The 17735-nt window shown below is 38.1% G+C and overlaps 1 protein-coding gene across 2 annotated transcripts in view; it reads right to left on the minus strand.

Annotated features, from left to right (window-relative positions):
- SCYL2 (SCY1 like pseudokinase 2) overlaps nucleotides 1-17735 on the minus strand; it is an 84010-nt gene that overhangs the window by 18975 nt on the left and 47300 nt on the right. For both annotated transcript variants that reach the window (XM_012469257.3, XM_064376821.1), the window contains exons 5-10: nucleotides 11537-11686; nucleotides 10054-10275; nucleotides 9150-9266; nucleotides 8076-8201; nucleotides 6956-7132; nucleotides 4795-4917 (exon numbers count right to left, since the gene is read on the minus strand). In XM_012469257.3, coding sequence (XP_012324680.2) covers nucleotides 4795-4917; nucleotides 6956-7132; nucleotides 8076-8201; nucleotides 9150-9266; nucleotides 10054-10275; nucleotides 11537-11686 — 915 coding nt within the window. The remainder of the gene's footprint in view (nucleotides 1-4794; nucleotides 4918-6955; nucleotides 7133-8075; nucleotides 8202-9149; nucleotides 9267-10053; nucleotides 10276-11536; nucleotides 11687-17735) is intronic.

A 17735-nucleotide genomic window follows, 5' to 3' on the forward strand; every position in this document is an offset into this window, starting at 1 on the left:
CTCCTGAGTAGCTGGGACTATAGGTACACGCCACCATGCCCAGCTAATTTTTTTCTTTTTTTTTTGGAGATGGAGTTTCACTCTTGTTGCCCAGGCTGCAGTATAGTGACACAACCTTGGCTCAATGCAACCTCCGCCTCCTGGGCTCAAGCAATTCTCCTGCCTCAGCCTCCCAAATAGCTGGGATTACAGGCACGTGCCATCACACCCAGCTAATTTTTTGTATTTTTAGTAGAGACAGGGTTTCACCAGGTTGGCCAGGATGGTCTCGAACCCCTGACCTCAGGTGATCCACCTGCCTCAGCCCATGCCCAGCTAATTTTTAAATTTTTTGTAGAGACAAGGTCTCACTACATTTCCCAGGCTGGTCTCAGATTCCTGAGCTTAAGCAATTCTCTCACCTCGGCCTCGCAAAGTGCTAAGATTACAGGAATGAACCACTGACTCTGGCCTTAAAAGAGTGTTTAATCATTTTGAGAAGAAAACTGAAGATAGAGTATTATATAATCTCAATGAAAATTTTTTTTTCTTGTTTTTTTTTTTTTTTGAAAGTCTTGCTCTGTCACCCAGGCTGGAGTGCAGTAGCAAATTCACAGCTCACAGTAGCTTCCTGGGCTCAAGTGATCCTCCTCCCCAATTCAGCCCCCCAAGTAGCTGGCACTAAAGGCACGCACCACATGCCTGGTTAATTTTATCATCTTTTATTTTTGGTAGAGACAGGGTCTCACTATGTTGCCCAGGCAGGTCTCAAACTCCTGGCTTCAAGGGATCCTCCCACCTCGGTCTTTCAAAGTGCTGAAATTACAGGTGTGAGCTACTGCGCCCAATCCCAATTTTTAAAATGTGTAGGTACCTGTGTCTATCTACAGGCTTAGGAAAAAAGACTAGAAGGATATATCTGAAAACGGTCATCTGTAAGAGCAAATTGTAATTTTTTTTTGTATTTATAAGTACTTTCAAATTCTGAAACTTAAAGCAAGCATAACTCAGAAGTGGGGGGAAAATTTAAAACATTCTTATTAACTAATGTGGTGCCATAGAAGAAATGAAAACTGGTAATTCTGGGAATAATTGGGGAAAACAAAGGGATAATTGGGAGCTAGGAAGAAGAAATGGCTTGAGAACTAACTGACTAAAGTACACACATCTCGGGCACCTTATGAGATGATCCTTGTAGTAAAGCATAGGAGAAGGGATCACTGAGGAAAATGGAAGCACAAATGTGAATCCGCAGGAAGCTACTGAAAATACCAGACAAACTTCAAGACATTCATTTATAGCTTGCAGATAGAAATAAATTAACTACTAAGAATCTGTTATCAAAACACCGGGATATACTTTATTTGCTTTAACTTATTCTTAGGTTTCCAAAGGCAAATGTAAGAGAGTTAATTATTTATATCCACTCAGAACTATTAATAATTAAGTGGGTGATAAAATTTAAAAATGAGCAAGGCATGGAGGTGTGTGTGCCTGTGGTCACTGCTACTAGAGAGGCTGAGGGAGGATCAGTTGAGCCTGGAAGAGCATGGGAAGTCAAGGCCACAGTGAACTAAGGTTGCACCACTGCATGCAATCCTGGGCAACAGTGAAGGTCTGTCTCAAAAATAAATAAATAAATAATAAAAATAATAAAGGACCACAGATGGGAGAAGAGAATGGCTAAGGGTTAGCAGTCAGTGGGATACTATGTTCCTGTAAGGAGCTTCCTTACAGAAGATCAGCCTTTAAGATAGAGAGACAGAGACAGACTTACAACAAAGGGCTCCCTAACACTTGTATTACTAAAAAGCAACTGGAAAGTACCATGCTATCTAATCAAACTCAGAGCAGCAGGTTATGAAGAGGCAAATTTAATTCTATCTAAATCACATAGGGGAGAGCTCTATCCCAAAGAGGAGAAAGGATGAGAAACTTTTTTTTTTTTTTTTTTGGAGACAGAGTCTCGCTCTGTTGCCCAGGCTGGAGTGCAGTGGCATGATCTGAGCTCACTGCAACCTCTGCCTCCCAGGTTCAAGCAACTCTCCCTGCCTCAGCCTCTTGAGTAGCTGGGATTATAGGTGCCCACCACCACACATCGCTGATTTTTGTATTTTTTTAGTAGAGACAGAGTTTCGACATGTTGGCCAGGTTGGTCTTGAACTCCTGACCTCAGGTGATCCACCCACCTTGGCCATGAGATTACACGTGTGAGCCATTGGACTCAGCCCAGGATGAGAAATTTATTAACAGCTGGATGAGGAACTTAATAACAGGAGATTGAAAAACACAAAATCAAACCTCAACGAGTCTAGCAAATTCTCAGAAACTTCTGCTTATTTTACACTTTCTCTATAATGGGTGGTGGGTGGGGGTGATGAACATAACTTTGATATCAATTTAAAAGGTAAATTAATTTTCAAAAATTGTGTCTGATATACATGTTTAAACACCTCTTTTTAAGAATTCTACCTTTTGCAAACCATCTTCTACCTTTCCAAATGTTTTCAGAACAATCTCTAGCCTCTTAAATATTTCTAAAACTTAAGTTTAAAAACTTCAATTTAAAACTGAATTTCAGATGTTACTTTCTAGCCTACTATTTGCAAGAACCCTGAAGAAAAGATTTCTTATTTCTTGTTTTCTCTAGGATTCTCCCAATTGTTTATATATGCTTTATCAATCAAGCAGTGCTAATTTCATGACTAAACTTTACACTGAATGATACCAGACATGCTGGTTTCCCCAGCCTGGCCAACATGGTAAAACCCATCTCTACTAAAAATACAAAAAAAATTAGACCTGGTCGCCCACGGCTGTAATCCCAGGTACCTGGGAGGTTGAGGCATGAGAATTGCTTGAACCTGGGAGGCAGAGGTTGCAGTGAGACAAGATTACGCCACTGCACTCCAGCCTGGGTGACGGAGTGAGACTATCTGAAAAAAAGAAAAAAAAAAGGAAAAAGAAATGCTGGTTTCCAAAACTTAGCAAAGTTACAAAAGTCGTTTATTGGCCAAACTAACTATAAAGAAAAATGGATTTCATATCACTCAATCTTCCACTCCTTCTTCTTTAGTATCACTAAATATAAAACAAGCTTGGCTGCACAGGGCCTGTGAAAATGTTTCGTGAAGCTATAAGTCACAATTTCTTTAGAAATGACTAAGAAATAGAGGTAGACACTCCTTCCCCACTCATCCATGTCATTTGGACAAAGGCAGCATACCCTCACCTTTAAGAAGGCAAATCTAATTATAAGGAAAAAAATGTTAACATCAACCTCACAGCCTTGAACCAACAAAATAACTTAGCAGACAAAGAATGAATTAAGTCCAAAAAGTGACCTTAAATATGTAGTATCAGGTTCATATTAAGAAAAAAAGCTTTAGAGTAAATAACTTTTAAAAAAACAAAATCCTATGTTTCATTAAAATTTCTATACTGGCACCAGAGACTAGAAGCTTTTACTATGAACCATTGTGTAGCGAGATGTTCTTAACATAAGTATGTATTTTCAAAGTGAAAAAACGAAATTACATTTTTTTTTTTTTTTTGGGGACGGAGTTTCGCTCGTTACCCAGGCTGGAGTGCAATGGCGCGATTTCGGCTCACCGCAACCTCCGCCTCCTGGGTTCAGGCAATTCTCCTGCCTCAGCCTCCTGAGTAGCTGGGATTACAGGCACGCACCACCATGCCCAGCTAATTTTTTGTATTAGTAGAGACGGGGTTTCACCATGTTGACCGGGATGGTCTCGATCTCTTGACCTCGTGATCCACCCGCCTCGGCTTCCCAAAGTGCTGGGATTACAGGCTTGAGTAAATTACATTTTTAATAGTGATCCAGAATTTCTTTCAGACAAAGAACTCTTAGAACCAAAATTTTAATCACAAAGACTACATAACTACAGTTTGGCCAAGTATATGGTGTTTTAAGATTACCTTTGTGAAACAAAGTATGACTACACATACATTAAGAACAGTTACACTAAATTACTGTCTGCTTTTCCAACTACCTGCTACACAAATTAGCTTCATTGCAGAAGAAATAGCCTCTCTACATAGAAAACTGAGTTACCAAGCATGAAGGAAAATCATGAGTATGGGAAAATACCTACTTAATGTTTTCATGAGAAAAAGGCACATGTGGCTGGGCATGGTGGCTCACGCTTGTAATCCCAACACTTTGGGAGGCTGAGGCGGGAGGATCACCTGAGGTCAGGAGCTCGAGACCAGTTTGGCCAACATGGTGAAAGCCTGTTTCTACTAAAAAAAAATTAGCCAAGCGTGGTGGTGACTGCCTGTAGTTCCAGCTACTAGGGAGGCTGAGGCAGGAGAACTGCTTGAACCCAGGAGGTGGAGAGATTGTGTCACTACATTCCAGCCTGGGCAACAGAGCGAGACTCAGTTTCAAGAAAAAAGGAAATGGCATAGAAAGAGAAAAGAAAATTTCTTCGGAACTTTTGTTCATAATTATCAGTTTAGAAAGAAGCAGAAATAAGAAGACATACAATAATACGAACTACAATATATCAAATCTTCTTCCATAATAGTACATTTCTGATACATATAAACAAATCTACCTCGTGATACAGGTATTATGTACATAGACTGATTACTTTTTTCACTTACAATATATTGATTCTTTAAATCAGGAGTGAATATATTTTAGTTATTGTACATCAATAATGTAACTCAATAGATAAATATATTTACTATTATGTATTTTATGACTTAAATCCAAAATATACTTTACACCTCTTCTTCTGATTTGAGAATCAAAATCGTCATTAAAGAAAAACAAATCAAATACTGTACCTGGATCTGAATGGAAGGAGCTTCTAGTGCTCTGTAAACCATAGGTAGAACACTGTTCTTTATCTCATCAGGAGGGGTTTTGGTTAGTAGCAAATCCATTTTTTGTAGGAAAATTAACAAAATCTGTTTAGAAAAGGGAAATGATGTATTGAAACCTGGAATCTTTAAGAGATTCAGTATATGCCAAATGTAAAGCTTCTTCAAAATAATAACTCATATATTGTGACACTCACCATGTTGCTAGCCTGAAGGCATGGAAGACAAAAACATACAAATCAAGTCTCTTACATTTCTAGAGGCACAATATTTAACATCTGCTCTCAGTTTAAATGTTAATTAAATAAAAACTAATCTCCTAACTCTCACATATCTACAGTAATCTATTACTTGCCCACATGTACCAACTACTGGGAAGCTACAAGGTGAAAAAACCCAGTAAAGTGAGATAGCCCAAAGAAGTAAATTCCATCACTTGGCTTCTATGAAGCTCAAGAGAAAAAGAGAAAGTATAGAATTGAAGAGGAGTGTAAGAAAAAATTCTAGAAGCCAGGTGCAGTGGCATACACCTGCAGTTCCAGCTATTTGGCAGGTTGAGACAGGGGAATTGCTTGAGCTCAGGAGTTGAGTCCAGCCAAGGCAACATAGCAAGACCCTATCTCTTGTATATATTTTTTAATTTCAGAAAAAAATGTTTTTTTAAGTTGTCCCTGATCATTCTTCCACATGCCTAAATTATAAGGAACATGCTGTCCCTTCTATTTATGCAGAAATTAGTTTTGCCAAGACTCAGGTAAGAATATTTGGAAGAATTTTTTTTTTTTTTGAGACAGGGTCTCACTCTGTCACCTAGGCTGGAGCACAGTGGCACGAACACAGCTTACTGCAGCCTCGAACTCACTAAGCTCAGGTGATACTCCCACCTCAGCCTCCTGAGTAGCTGGGACCACAGACAGGCACCTGGCTTGTTTGTGTTTGTTTGAAGAGACAGGGTTTCACCATGTTGCCCAGGCTGGTCTTGAATTGAACTCCTGGGCTCAAGCGATCTGCTTGCTTTGGCACGCCAAAGTACTGGGATTATAAGCGTGAGCCACTGCACCTGGCCCAAAAGGTATTTTTAACTGGACAACTAAGAGAAAAAAGAAGGAAGGCAAGTAAGAATTCAGATTATAGGTTCCTTAGGATACTATCTTGACTGATGCATAGCTTAGGGAACAGCAGCTCCACCACCTTTCCCTCATGACACCTTGACCATCTGGGGGAAGCCTGCTTCAAAAGCTACAGCTCCCTCACTCGTTCTTTCCCTAATCCATAGAAACTCTAGCTTTACCACCACATACTTCCTTCTGTTCCCCTCCTTTCAAGGGAAGGACTACAAAGAATCATAAAACCATTAAATCAGACAGTTGATACATAACAAATAAGCTATTACTATACAGTGGTAGAAACGTAATTATATCTGCTACATGCCAGAAATTTTCATTTAATTTCAACAATCCTTTTCAATGTAGCAGAGGGAACAGAAGCTTTAAGATGGTAACAGTGTAAGTCATACTTCAAGTAAGGAGATGAAGCCCCAATTCGACCCAGGCGTGTGACCTTACTGCTCTTAAATCCAAATTACCTTGAATTTAGCAAATATATATTGTATACATAAGAGACTTATTACTTTTTCACTTACAATACACACACACATTATTTCCACGGTGCTGTAAACATTTTCCTATTCTAGTGGGAGTAGTTATTAGCAATAAAATAGAGAGAAACAACTGGCACAAAGCACCTAAATATTAAAGACTTAAACAACAAAACAATAAAAAATATTTCAAGAAAAACAAGTATTTCTTTTCCTAAACATGTAACTTTCTACAAAGTATATATATAGTACATAAAGAACGGTATAACACACACAGAATTTCATTGCAGTTTATTTTCTGAGATAGTAACTTACGGAGAGTTGTAGACATTTAACTGCAAAGTTCAATCATAATTTTAAAAATAGTTCGCTTCAAACATGTAAAACAGCTTTCTGACTAATGGACAAGAAAGTCTCATACATTTATCTCAGTTTTTTTTAAACTCATATATTTATTCCTTTTGTTTTCAGTGATAGTCATCATCATGAATAACAGTAGATAAATACACAAAAATATCTATAACATACCTGGATTGGCTCCTGCTGCTTAAACACAGGGCCAAGTTCAGGTAGAATTAATTTGACATATTCTTCTTTGGTGCATTCCTCAGCAATCAGTAGAACATTGGGCAAAACAAAAGGTACCATGTCAGGGTTTACAAATTCTGAAGTCAAACAAGGCAAAATTCTCTGCACAATGACACGCTGAAAGGTGAAAATGTTTTTTTATTAAAAAATGAACATTTTTTCAGGTCTTTAGTATTAATTAATACTAAAGTCTAAAGCCTCCAATCCCTTTAGGTTAAGGTGACTATACAATTTATGGTTGAAACTGGTATATTTTGAGAGTAAAATAGGATGCTATTGCTAATTATGCCAGGACAAACAGCATAAACTGGAAAGGTCATGCGTAAAGGGGATACACAGTCACCCTACCTGTAGGAAACCTTCCCTAATTAGTCTTCACTGGTATGTTTGTTTCTCCTCTTAATTCCTTCACTACTTATGATTCATACCACATAACGTACACACTATCACGTACTATTAACTGTTTCACATGTTAACCCTACCTACACTTACTATAAGGGCCTGAGATCAGGGACAATATTTTATGCTTCCTCTTTACTCTCCATAGCATCTAAGCAAAGGCTCAGACAAACAGTAGGTAACCAACAAACGTCTGATTAAACACTGAAAATGCTTTTACAACCAGGAATTACCAGTATTCCAACCAATGCCTCTTCAGCATTCACCAACATTTAAAAAACTATATTAGACTCATGATTTAATAAGTCAGAGAAGGAGTAGTTAAAGGAATTGGAAAGGCTAACATTAACAGAAGTATCCCTTTAACTGCTGGTGAGACAGTGAACTCCACATGATAGCATATGGACTCTTCTAATGACCTTTAATGTCCAACTGCTGTCTTTGCCTAGCTAGTACTCTTCTAAATTTTTATTCTACTTATTTTTGAACCATGCAAGAAACAGGTCGACTGAACTTCTGGCTTCAGTTGGCAGCGTTTTATAGTCATTTATGTACCTCAGGCAAAGTTATATTATTTCCTTGGGAAAGTTATTGTAGTAAGTTAAAATAAACTTTAACTTCTAAAATCCTGATTATTAATAAGAAACTATCAACAACAAACCTTGGGCAGTTTTGGCAGAACCTTTGGCAGTCCTTTGAAAAACTGTGATTTCTGAAGATTATCTCTTTGGAATAAGGTATCAAAATATTGCAGTGTTACTGCACCAACATCATCAAAGAAGGGAATCTAAAAAAAAATTGAAATAAAGTATTTTGATAAATGTTAAGTTGAAAGTACTCCTCATATCTAAAACTGTCACAATATGGCAAAAAAAAAAAAAATTCAGAAACATTTAGCAAAATGCTGAAGATCACTTTAATATAAATTTGAATTATAAAACTCTGAATAAGAAAACCAATTATTTTTTAAGTTCAAATCTTTGGAATCTGTACCTGTGAGTTGGCTGGGTAAAAACTTTCTTTTACATAAGTCTAAAATATTGAAAGATTAAATAAAATAACTTGAAGGCATAAAAATTCCAGTTATTAGTTAAAAACCATGGTTGGCCAGGCATGGTAGCTCATGCCTATAATCCTAGCACTTTGGGAAGCTGAGGCGGGCAGATCACCTGAGGTCAGGAGTTGGAGACCAGCCTGGCCAACACAGAGAAACCCCATCTCTACTAAAAATACAAAAATTATCTGGGTGTGGCAGCTGGTGCCTGTAATCCCAACTACTTGGGAGGCTTAGGCACGAGAATCGCCTGAACCCGGGAGGCAGATGTTGCAGTGAGCTGAGATCACGTCATTGCAGTCCAGCCTGGGAGACAGAGCAAAACTCTGTCTAAAAACAAAATAAAACGAAATCCATGGTTATATGAGTGAAATAGAGGACTATGAATTCTCTGGGAGTCTAGAACATATGTATGCTTAATTGTGATGGTTAGCATTCTATTTGAAATTTTAATTTTCTATCAGAGCAATTATGTATGTAAATTATTTAGCTGTGTAAAATTAAGCAAAGTTGAATATTTAATACATTCAAGAATACAGATGTTATCTGGGGCTATATCTGACTATTGCTTTAAAAGAACTTAATCTCAGATCAGGGATCTCTGAGGGGGAGAAAAAACTTAACCTACTTTAACTCATTTTTTTGTCTCTCCATCTTAGGCAGAAATCCACATGTACTCACCTTTGTCATTTGATCTGCATCTGGTCTTACAGTTGGAGTTACATTTAACAGTAGCTTTACATGTTCACGAACTTCCTCAGGTATATTTGTAAGTGAACTAGATCCTAAACGACTCAACTATTGAAAAGAGTGATAACATTAAATGTGAGTATAAAATATTTAAAAAGATATATACACTTACATTATTAAGTCTATTTAAGAAAGCATTTAAGAATGTACTCAATATTTTACTACAAATAAACTGACTAAATTTTAAACAAATTATTAATTCTACTGTTGTAAAACAAAACACTTTTTTGGTATCCTTAATACTCAAAATTGTTTCTATTCCTTCAGTAAAATGTTCCAGTATTTATATTTACTCAAATGCCATGATTAAAGTTCTAGGAACAAACTTTAACTAGTCCTCTTTATTTATTTGAAAAAAAATTTTTTTTGAGACAGGGTCTCACTCTTTCACCCCAGGCTGGCATGCAGTGGTGCAATCACAGCTCACTGCAGCTTCAACCTCCCAGGCTCAAGTGATCCTCCCATTTCAGCATTCCAAGAAGCTGGGACTATAGGGAGGTGCCACCAAGCCCAACTAATTTTTTTATATACTTTTTTTGTACAAATGGAGTTTAGCCATGTTACCCAGGCTGGTCTTGAACCCCTGGACTCAAGAGATCCACCTGCCTTGGGTCTCCCCAAGTGCTGGGATTACAGGTGTGAACCACTGCACCTGGCCTAGTCTGCGTTACTTGTAATTTTATTAAAATAAAATATAATAAATTAAACTGATTTTATGCAAACTTAAAATGAGATACTCATCATTTAGAGAATTTTCTGAACACATTTTAGAAATAAAATCAATGATATGTTTAATCAATTTTTTAATGCAAGCAAATTATTTATAGGCAAATACCTGATCCAACTGCCTACTGAAACTCTTGTAAATATCTTGCTTGTTGACTTCAAATATAGGTTTCCCTTTATTAAATACAGCATACATAACAGTTCCTAAAGAATACATATCACTGGCTGTTTCACAGCTCACAGAAAGTATGTATTCAGGAGCCAAATATTCAGGATTTGGAAGACACAATGAAGGTAAGTTTGGGTCCCATTCTTTACAAAGAAATTTAGGCTGTAGTAAGAAAAGGAATTACACGGGTTACTTCAAATTCAAGCAAATCACTATCAAGCAGTAGCAATCTATCTTTAAATTTCTACTCAGTCATGCAAGTAAAAATGCTACCACACCTTCAAACCCCAAATTCCCAAATCCCCAAATGCAAAAAAGTTCATACAACAAACTGAGAAATAACTGTTACAACTGAGATTACTGGAGTCTCTTCCAGAAGATAAATTATCAATGTAATATCTAATATGAACATGTGAAGGTCTGGCTCATGTTTTATGATACACAGGCTTCAAAAGTTGTATTAGCTAAGATAGAGACTGTTGTTTGAAATTTGTTCTTTCACTAACTAGCTATGTGATTTAGTTAAAAAGTTCAAAAGATTGTAGTAAGGATTAAACAAATGTGTGGAAGTTTGACATAGCATAGTGTGTGACCCATTAATGGTATATATTCAACCAATACTAGTTAGTTCTTATTACCTTAAAAATGGCTGTTCAAATTACAAATTTTAGGTCAAATCACGGACCCTCTAACAACTATATATAATAAAAACCTAAAATACAACATAAGGAGCCATATCACCAAGGATCTTCTATGCCATGCAGACCCAATCAACACAAAACAGAATTGATTTAATGCAGTGTTTCTCTAAGTATAAATAGGCAGGTATCCTAATCATTAAGAAAAGGTGCTTTGGAAGCAGAAAGGCTGGTTCGAATTCTGGCTCTATTACTTACCATCTTCCTAATTTTAGGCAGGTTTTTAAAAAATTCTCTAAGCCTACTTATCTGTATTATTCTATACCACACTGAATCATTGCGAGGATTAAATAAGTACAGAAAGTGTGTGGAAAAGTGTTTCAATAAGAACGTTAGCTATTGCTATTGCTGTTATTATGCTTCCTAAAGAATATTTCATGATCCAGTAAACTGGGGAAACACTTCTAGAGAGTCACATGTGTTATTACATATGACGTTCTGAGAAAAAAAAAAAAAACCCTATTTAACCCAATAGTTCTTAAATTTATTTAACTCTGGCATCCTTTTCTCAAGTAACATTAACTACTGTGGAAGTAATGTGCCAAAGAATACTTATAGGTGCAATTAACACTAGAAATTTTCTACAAGGCTGTACATCTAAACATACCACTGTACCACATAGCCTATTTCCATGTATTTATAAGGCTTATAACATCTTTAGTCCATTCCAGATGTAATCAACATTTCCCTGGCCTTAAAAATTAGAAGACTAAAACTTTCATTACCTCTTGTTCAGAAGGATTGGTTGATGATACACAAAAATCAAAACCCATTATTTTCCAGGCTCCACTTTTATTCAAAATTATATTTTCAGGAGTAATATTTCCATGTACCATTTTCACACTGCTATGCAAGAATGACAATCCTTCAGAAACCTGTAAATGGAAAAAAAAACAGACATTTTATACTAAATAAAACTCCTTTCAATTACAATAAAATGTCTCATCAAAATCATAATCATTGCTACTCCTCCCAATAAAATTTTTGCATGTCAGCTAAAAAATCAACTTTTGTCATAAATACCAAAGTACTGATGTAGTCAATTGCCAGAACAATCTGACCATAAGTGAGAAAAACCGTTATAAAACCAGAGTACAGATATTAAGTTCCTTCCTAGAAGGATATAAGCAGAAAGAAAGATAAAGCATCCTTTGACGTCCAAATTTATTCAGTTTCTGAGTTTGAAAAGGGAGGGAATCTTTGATTCTTAAGTTGCAGATAATGAGTATTAAGATTTTTATATACTTACAGTTAAAACTGAAATTCAGGTTCCCTGAATAGTATTATGCTCAGTTTTCAAATATTCAACTGAAGTTCACTTATTCTCACACTGGATTAATATTTGGTAATTTTTATATTTGTCCCTGACATCACCACGGAATGTGACAACCAAAACTAAAAGTTAGAGTTCTGTTTCCAAGGAGTAGCTTTTAGCAAGCCAATGCACCCTGATTTCCAAGACTTGAACATACATTCCAAAGAAAACATATGAATGGCCAATAAACACATGAAAAGATGCTCAAAGTCACTAATCATTAGGGAAATGCAAATCAAAACCACAATAAGCTATCACTTCACACCCACGAGGATGGCTACTATTTAAAAAAAGAAAAAATCCAGGCCAGGCCCAGGGGCTCACGCCTGTAATCCCAGCACTTTGAGAGGCCAAGGTGGGCAGATCACCTGAGGTCAGGAGTTCGAGACCAGCCTGCCAACATGGCGAAACCCTGTCTCTACTAAAAACAAAAAATTAGCCAGGTGTGGTGGCACACACTAGTAGTCCCAGCTACTCAGGAGGCTGAGACAGAAGAATCATTTGAATCTGGGAGGTGGCGGTTGTAGTTAGCTGAGATCACATCACTGACACAGAATAAGACTCCGTCTCAAAAAATAAAAATAAAAATAAAAATAAAAATAAAAAAAGAAAATCCACATCTTTACATGCCATGGGATAATTAAAATAGAAAGAGAAAATATAACAACTGCTGGTCAGGATATGGAGAAATTAGAATCTTTGTGCACTGTTGGTGGGAATATAGGTGCTATGGAAAACAGTGTAACTGTTCCCCCCAAAATTAAAAATAGAATCACTGTATGATCCAACAATTCCACTTCTGGGTAGATACTACAAAGAACTGAAAGCTAGGTCTTAAAGAGATGTTTGCATACCCTTTTTCACAGCAGCATTAACCACAACAGCCAAAAAATAGAGGCAATTCAAGTGTCCACGTATAGATAACTGGACACATAAGTTGTCTTCATTTGAAATGTGTCTGTTCATATCCTTCCCCTACTTTTTGATGGGGTAGATTTTTTCTTGTAAAGTTAAGTTCCTTGTAGATTCTGGACATTAGCCCTTTATCAGATGGATAGATTGCAAAAATTTTCTCCCATTCTGTAGGTTGCCTGTTCACTCTAATGATAGTTTTTCTTTTTTTTTTTTTGAGACAGTCTCGCTCTGTCACCAGGCTGGAGTGCAATGGCATGATCTTGGCTTACTGCAACATCCACCTCCCAGGTTCAAGCAATTATCTACCTCAGCCTCTCGAGTAGCTGGGACTACAGGCATGTGCCACCATGCTCAGCTAATTTTTGTTATTTTTAGTAGAGATGGGGTTTCACCCATCTGTCTCGATCTCTTGACCTCGTGATCTGCCTGCCTCAGCCTCCCAAAGTGCTGGGATTACAGGCATGAGCCACCAAATCCAGCCTGATGATAGTTTCTTTTGCTGTGCAACTCTTTAGTTTAATTGGATCCCATTTGTCAATTTTGGCTTTTGTTACCATTGCCTTTGGTGTTTTAGTCATGAAGTCTTTGCTCATATCTAGTCAAGTAGCATGATGCCTTCAGCTTTGTTCTTTTTGCTTAGGATTGTCTTGGCTATACAAGCCATTTTTTTGGTTCCTTACAAATTTAAAGTAGTTTTTTCTAATTCTATGAAGAAAGTCAATGGTAGCTTAATGGGAATAGCACTGAATCTATAAATTACTTTGAGCAGTATGGCCATTTTCACAATGTTGATTCTATCAATGAGCACGGAATATTTTTCCATTTGTTTGTGTCCTCTCCGATTTCCTTGAGCAGTGGTTTGTAGTTCTCCTTGAAGCAGTCCTTCAGATTCCTTGTAAGTTGTATTCCTAGGTATTTTATTCTCTTTGTAGCAATTGCGAATGGGAGTTCACTCATGCTTTGGCTCTCTGTTATTAGTGTATAGGAATGCTTGTGACTTTTGCATATTGATTTTGTACCCTGAGATTCTGCTGAAGTTGCTTATCAACTTAAGGAGATTCTGGGCTGAGACAATGGGGTTTTCTAAATATACAATCGTGTCACCTGCAGACAGAGACAACCTGACTGTCTCTCTTCCTATTTCTTTCTTTCTCCTGCCTGATTGCCCTGGCCAGAACTTCTAATACTATGTTAAATAGGAGTGGTGAGAGAGGGGACCCTTTTCTTCTACCAGTTTTCAAAGGGAATGCTTCCAGCTTTTGCCCATTCAGTATGATACTGGCTGTGGGTTTGTCATAAATAGCTCTTATTATTTTGAGATACATTCCTTCAATATCTAGTGTATTGAGAGTTTTTAGCATGAAGCGGTGGTGAATTTTATCGAAGGCCTTTTCTGCATCTATTGAGATAATCATGTGGTTTTTGTCATTGGTTCTGTTTATGTGATGAATTATGTTTATTCATCTGTGTATGCTGAATCAGCCTTGCATCCCAGGGATGAAGCCAACTTGGAGTGGTGGATAAGCTTTTGGGTGTGCTGCTCAAATCCTCAATAACATATTGGATTTGGCCAGTATGTTATTGAGGATTTTTGCATCAATATTCATCAGGGATATAGGCCTGAAATTTTCTTTTTTAGTTGTGTCTCTGCCAGGTTTTCATATCAGGATGATACTGGCCTCATAAAATGAGTTAGAGGTAGGAGTCTCTCTTTTTCTATTGTTTGGAATAGTTAGCTAGCAATCTACCTACTTTTTAATCTTTTCAAAAAACCAGCTCCTGGATTCATTGATGTTTTGAAGGGTTTTTCTTGTCTCTATCTACTTCAGTTCTGCTCCAATCTGGTTTTTCTTGTCTTCTGCTAGCTTTTGAATTTGTTTGCTTCTTGCTTCTCTAGTTCTTTTGTGATGTTAGGGTTTCGATTTTAGATCTTTCTTGCCTTCTACTGTAGGCATTTAGTGCTATAAATTTCCCTTTAAACAGTGCTTTCTCTGTGTCAGAGAGATTCTGGCACGTTGTGTCTTTGCCCTCATTGGTTTCAAAGAACTTCTTTATTTCTGCTTTAATTTCGTTATTTACCAGTAGTCATTCAGGAGCAGGTTGTTCAGTTTCCATGTAGTTGTGCAGTTTTGAGTGAGTTTCTTAATCCTGAGTTCTAATCTGATTGCACTGTGGTCTGAGAGACTGTTATGATTTCCATTCTTTTGCATTTGCTGAGGAGTGTTTTACTTCCAATTATGTGGTCAATTTTAGAGTAAGTGCAGTATGATGCTGAGAAGAATGTATATTCTGTTGATTTAGGGTGGAGAGTTCTGTAGACGTCTGTTAGGGCTACTTGGTCCAGAGCTGAATTCAAGTCCTGAATATCCTTGTTAATTTTCCATCTCACTGATCCATCTAATATTGACAGTGGAGTGTTAAAATCTCCCACTATTATTGTGTGGGAGTCTAAGCCTCTTGGTAGGTTTCTAAGAACTTGCTTTATGAATCTGGGGGCACCTATATTAGGTGCATATATATTTAGGATAGTTAGCTCTTCTTGTTGCATTGATCCCTTTATCATTATGTAATGCCCTTCTTTGTCCTTTCTGATCTTTGTTGTTTTAAAGTCTTTTTTAACAGAGACTAGGATTGCAACCCCTGCTTTTTTTTGTGCTGTGAGGGACAGTACACTCCAGCCTAGATACTATGCTTTTCCCACAGTCTTCACAACCCACAGACCAGGAGATTCCCTCGGTTGCCTACACCACCAGAGCCCCAGGTTTCAAGCACAAAACTGGGTGGGTCTTTGGGCAGACACTGGGCTAGCTGTAGGAGTTTTCTTTTTCAAACCCCAATGGCACCAGGAACACCAGTGAGACAGAACTATTTATTCCTCTGGAAAGGGGACTGAAGCCAGGGAGCCAAGTGGTCTTGCTCAGCAGATCCCACCCCCATGGAGCCCAGCAAGTTAAGATCCACTGGCTTGAAATTCTTGCTGCCAGCACAGCAGTCTGAAGTTGACCTGGGAAGCTTGAGCTTGGTGAGGGGAGGGGCATCTGCCATTACTGAGGCTTGAGTAGGCAGTTTTCCCCTCATAGTGTAAACAAAGCTGCTTGGAAGTTCAAACTGGGTGGAACCCACTGCAGTGCCGCCAAGCTGCACCTCAATGCTACTGTAACCAGACTGCCTCTCTAGATCCCTCCTCTCTGGGAAGGGCATCTCTGAAAGAAAGGCACAGCCCCACTCAGGGGCTTATAGATAAAACTCTCATCTCTCTGGGACAGAGCATCTAGGTGAAGGGGCAGCTGTGGGCACAGCTTTAGCAGACTTAAACGTTCCTGCCTGCTGGCTCTGAAGAGAGCAGCAAATCTCCCAGCACAGCGCTCAAGCTCTGCTAAGGGAAAGACTGCCTCCTCAAGTGAGTCCCTGACCCCCATGCCTCCAGAATGGGAGACACCTCCCAGCAGGGGTCGACAGACACCTCATATAGGAGAGCTCCAACTGGCATCTGGTGGGTGTTCCTCCAGGACAAAGCTTCCAGAGGAAGGAACAGACAGCAATCTTTGCTGTTCTGCAGCCTCTGCCCATGATACCAAAGCAAACAGGGTGTGGAATGGACCTCCGGCAAACTCCCACAGACGTGCAGCAGGTAGATAAATCCGTGAAGATGAGGAAAAACCAGTGCAAAAAGGCTGAACATTCTAAAAACCAGAACACCTCTTCTCCTCCAAAGGATCACAACTCCTCACCAGCAAGGCAACAAAACTGAATGTAGATTGAGTTTGATGAATTGACAGAAGTAGGCTTCAGAAGGTGGGTAATAACAAACTCCTCTGAGCTAAAGGAGCATGTTCTAACCCAATGCAAGGAAACTAAGAACCCTGAAAAAAGGTTAGAGGAATTGCTAACTAGAATAACCAGGTTAGAGAAGAACATAAATGACCTGATGGAGCTCAAAAACACAACGCGAGAACTTTGTGAAGCATACAAAAGTATCAATAGCCAAATTGATCAAGCAGAAGAATGGATAGCAGAGATTGACGATTAACTTAATGAAGCCAAATGTCAAGACAAGATTAGAGAAAAAAAGAATTAAAAGGAACAAACAAAGTCTCCAAAAAATATGGAACCATGTGAAATGACCAAACCTATGTTTGACTGGTATACCTGAAAGTGACGGGGAGAATGGAACCAAGATGGAAAACACTCTTCAGGATATCATCCAGGAGAACTTCGCCAACCTGGCAAGACAGGCCAACATTCAAATTCAGGAAATACAGAGAACACCACAAAGATACTCCTCAAGAAGAGCAACCCCAAGACATATAATCATCAGATTCACCAAGGCTGAAATGAAGGAGAAAATGTAAGGCAGCCAGAAAGAAAGGTCGGGTTACCCACAAAGGGAAGCCCACCAGATTAACAGCAGATCTCTCTGCAGAAACCCTGAAAGCCTGAACAGAGTGGGGGCCAATATTCAAAATTCTTAAAGAAAAAAATTTTCAACACAAAATTTCATACCCAGCCAAACTAGACTTCATAAGTGAAGGAGAAATAAAATCCTTTATAGACAAGCAAATACTGAGAGATTCTGTCACCATCAGGCCTGCCTTATAAGAGCTCCTGAAGGAAGCACTAAATATGAAAAGGAAAAACTGGGCCATTGCAAAAACATATCAAATTGCAAAGGACAACAATTTCTATGCAACTCT

The sequence above is a fragment of the Aotus nancymaae genome, unplaced genomic scaffold (assembly GCF_030222135.1).
Source record: "Aotus nancymaae isolate 86718 unplaced genomic scaffold, 86718_ANA_hifiasm-v0.15.2.pri h1tg000016l, whole genome shotgun sequence".
Taxonomy (NCBI): domain Eukaryota; kingdom Metazoa; phylum Chordata; class Mammalia; order Primates; family Aotidae; genus Aotus; species Aotus nancymaae.